General features: G+C 60.5%; 1 protein-coding gene across 1 annotated transcript; it reads left to right on the forward strand.

Annotated features, from left to right (window-relative positions):
- The first annotated feature begins 957 nt into the window (after positions 1-957).
- TMEM158 (transmembrane protein 158) lies at positions 958-2,295 on the forward strand. The gene has a single exon (XM_040087101.2). It carries the CDS (start codon positions 1,116-1,118, stop codon positions 2,055-2,057), a length of 942 nt encoding a protein of 313 aa, XP_039943035.1. The 5' UTR covers positions 958-1,115; the 3' UTR covers positions 2,058-2,295.
- The last annotated feature ends 1,082 nt before the right edge of the window (positions 2,296-3,377 follow it).

Below are 3,377 nucleotides of genomic sequence, written 5' to 3' on the forward strand. Positions count from 1 at the left end.
CAGTTCTGGATGTCTGCCATGATAGTGTAACTCTATCCTATCTTCTGCTCCAAGTACAGACTAAGAAGCGTTCATCATTTGTGTCGTTAGCTCTGGCCTTCCCCGGAGCTCCGAGAGTCAAACTGCAGCATAGCGAGCCACAAACCGTGTCAAGAATAATACTGTAACTAGCACAGGGTCACAAAACAAGCCTGACTATGTGGTGTGATCATAAATATCATGCTTGTAAAGCAGCGTTTCACAAACGCTGCCAAATCTCACGGCAACCACGCTTAGGAGCTTGTAAACAGCGTTCTCGTTTAAATCTTTGCTACAAGGACCGACAGCGCCCGTCGGAAGGGTGGCATGCCTGCGGTCCAAAGGCAGGTTTGAACGCCCCTCTGGGGCCAGCGCCGGACTTGGAGGGCACCGCTGTGGAGGGCGCGGCCACCGAGTTTAAATTCCCTTTCTCCGCGTCTGCCCCGTCCCGTCCCGTTCCCTTCCTATGAAGTCGCAGTGCAAGCGTGCGCAGTCGGTTCCTGGCTGCTCTTCCCGGGTCCGCGACCACCGGCCCGGCCCAAGGCGGCGGCGGGAGGGCGCTGCCCGCCGCTTCTCCTCGCCCTTGCCCTCCGAGGAGCGGGAGCGGCAGCCGCCGGGGCAGCCCCGGCGGGTGAGACGGCGGCGGTGGCGCTGGGAGGCTGCGGCTCTCCCCGCGGACACGGGCGCTGTGGGGAGACAGTCCCCGGCTGAGGGGACAGCGGCGGCCGCTGCCGGCCCGCGGCCCCGGGGAGGGAGCGCGGCTGCCCCGGGCCGGCTCCGGCGGGAGCGGCAGCGGCGCCGGGCGGGCTCACGGCTCCTCCCGCCGGGGCGCTGCCGGGCCGGGCCGGGCCGGGGGCGGAGGAGGCGGGGAAGGGGGGAGCCGCTGCCGTCACCGAGGCTCCCGGCTCGCTCGGCTCGTAGCCGCGGCAGCCCCAGCCCCGCTCCCACCCCCTCGCCTGCCTCCACCCTCCTTCCCTTTCTCTCTCTCTCGCTCGGCGAGAGCGCTGTGCCTCCTTTCCCAGATGGCAGCCGGCAGCGCCATGCAGCCTCCCGTTCCTCCTCCTCCTCTCCCTCCTCTCCGGCTCTAAGTTAATGCCATGCTGCCGCTGCTCTTCCCGGCACTGCTGGCCGCCTGCCTGCCGCCCTGCCAGGGCTGGAGCCCCTCGGCGGCTGCCAGCGGGCAGGAGGAGCAGGAGCTCTTCTTGCCCCCTGCCAACTCCTCCTCCCGCTCCTTGGCCAGCCTCGAGATGGACCTCGACGGGGCAGCGAGCAAGGAAGAAGGCAGCACCGACAGCCCGGGCACGCCGGCTGCCCCTAGCCAAGAGCCTTTCCCTTCCGCTCCCACCACCTCCGGGCAGGAGCAGCCGGAGCAGGAGCAGCCGGGGCAGGAGCAGGAGCAGCAGCAGCAGCGTCCCCAGCCGCAGGGGCAGCCGCAGCCCGCCGAGGATCCGCACTGCAACATCAGCGTGCAGCGACAGATGCTGAGCTCGCTGCTGGTGCGCTGGAGCCGCCCGCTGGGCATCCAGTGCGACCTCCTGCTCTTCTCCACCAACAGCCACGGGCGGGCCTTCTTCTCCGCCGCCTTCCACCGCGTGGGGCCGCCGCTGCTCATCGAGCACCTGGGGCTGGCGGCCGGCGGCGCCCAGCAGGACTTGCGCCTCTGCGTGGGCTGCAGCTGGGTGCGGAGCAGGCGGGTCGGGCGGCTGCGGGGCGCCGCGCCCCAGCCCCAGCCCCCCGCCGCCTCCTCCTCGCTTTCCTACCCGCCGGCGGCCGAGCCTGGCCAGTACTGGCTGCAAGGGGAGCCGCTGAATTTCTGCTGCCTGGATTTCAGCCTGGAGGAGCTGAAGGGCGAGCCGGGCTGGCGGATGAACCGCAAGCCCATCGAGTCCACCTTGGTGGCGTGTTTCATGACTCTGGTCATCATCGTGTGGAGCGTGGCCGCCCTCATCTGGCCCGTGCCCATCATCGCCGGGTTCCTGCCCAACGGCATGGAGCAGCGCCGGGGCACCGCCGCCGGCACCGCCGCCGCCGCCAAGTAGCCTCTCCCGGTGACTCTCCCGGTGACCCCCTTCTCTTCGACCTGTGCTCCGGAGGGAGGCGGGACGGACTCTGTCGTGTTTTTCCTGTTTGCGGCGTGCCACAGGTGCGCGGCGGGACTTGGGGCCGCCTCAGCGCCCGGTCCGGCCCCGAGGGGACCAAGTAATATGTGCGCGTTTTATATCTTTAATACCCGTTTTAAACGAACCTTTTAGTAAAAAAACCCAACAACAACAAAAAACCTAACAACTCCTTCCCCCCCTCCCCCCCCAAAAAAAAGAAAAAAAAAAAAAAAAAAAAGAAAATAAGAAAAAGAGGGGGAAGATAAACCCCCCCTAAAATTTCAATGGAGGAAATCAAAGACCCTCCTATTCGGCTGCATTTGTTGTCAGGGTAGCGTTTTTGTATAGGACGTGGTTTGAACGGGTTTTTCTTTTATGGACAGAAAGGGATGTCTCTCTTTGACGGAACGGAGAACCGGTGCGGTATATATATATTGTTATTGCTGAAGCTGAACTTTAATGAACCTTTCACACTGTATTTCCTGGTTGAGATAGTGCGTATTTATTATTGTAGCTCGGCGTTATTTGGCTTTTAATACAGAGGTTTTCTTTCTGGAGCCACTGTAGCCTTTTGTTGGTCTGTTTCCTCCAGGGTGGAACAGAGGGTTTGGCTGGCCTTCCTGTCTGCGAACCTGCCACAAAGCTCCTTTTCCCGTGAAATGGTGTTACTAGGGCTGTCGGTGGCAAAAGGAGAATCCCAAACCCTTTCTGACTGGTGTTTGCGCTATCTGTGCAGCAGATGTGGGTCTGTATGCCTACACCAGGGTTGGGTGGAGAAGGGTGGGGAGCACAGCCGGAGGTCCTCCAAAGCAATTTTATCTGCACAGCTCCATGGACTACAGCTTTCTACTCTGTTTGAGGTTGGGTGGCTTCAGTCCTGCGAAGATGAGGCCCATTCTGAGTTGTGCTAAACAGCATGGGGCAAGTCTCTTGACTTCCTCAAAGTTCATTCCTCAAAACCAGCTTAGATGCAGTGTATTTGTTGGAGACACAGTAATACTGTACCTCTTTTTCATCTACCAGTCTGCAGGGTTACTCACAGCAAGTCTGTGGGGTGAGAAGGCAGGAGCTGCCAGTCCAGAGCTAGATGCCAGCTGCTGCTGTGCAAGCATGCGAAGAAGAAATATTTCTTCTCTCTTGTTTGAGCAGACAGTTGTGTAGCCTGAAATATTTGTTGTATACTTCCAACTGTTTAGCCTTATAAAAAGTTGTTTCATTTGCCTTAGACATGATTAGTCCAGCTGAAGTTTCTAAAACCAA

This window comes from Hirundo rustica, chromosome 1, assembly GCF_015227805.2.
Source record: "Hirundo rustica isolate bHirRus1 chromosome 1, bHirRus1.pri.v3, whole genome shotgun sequence".
Lineage (NCBI taxonomy): Eukaryota > Metazoa > Chordata > Aves > Passeriformes > Hirundinidae > Hirundo > Hirundo rustica.

Excerpts from the sequence above, each read along its gene's own strand:
- TMEM158 (XM_040087101.2), top strand. The coding sequence starts at position 1,116 with ATGCTGCCGCTGCTCTTCCCGGCACTGCTGGCCGCCTGCCTGCCGCCC.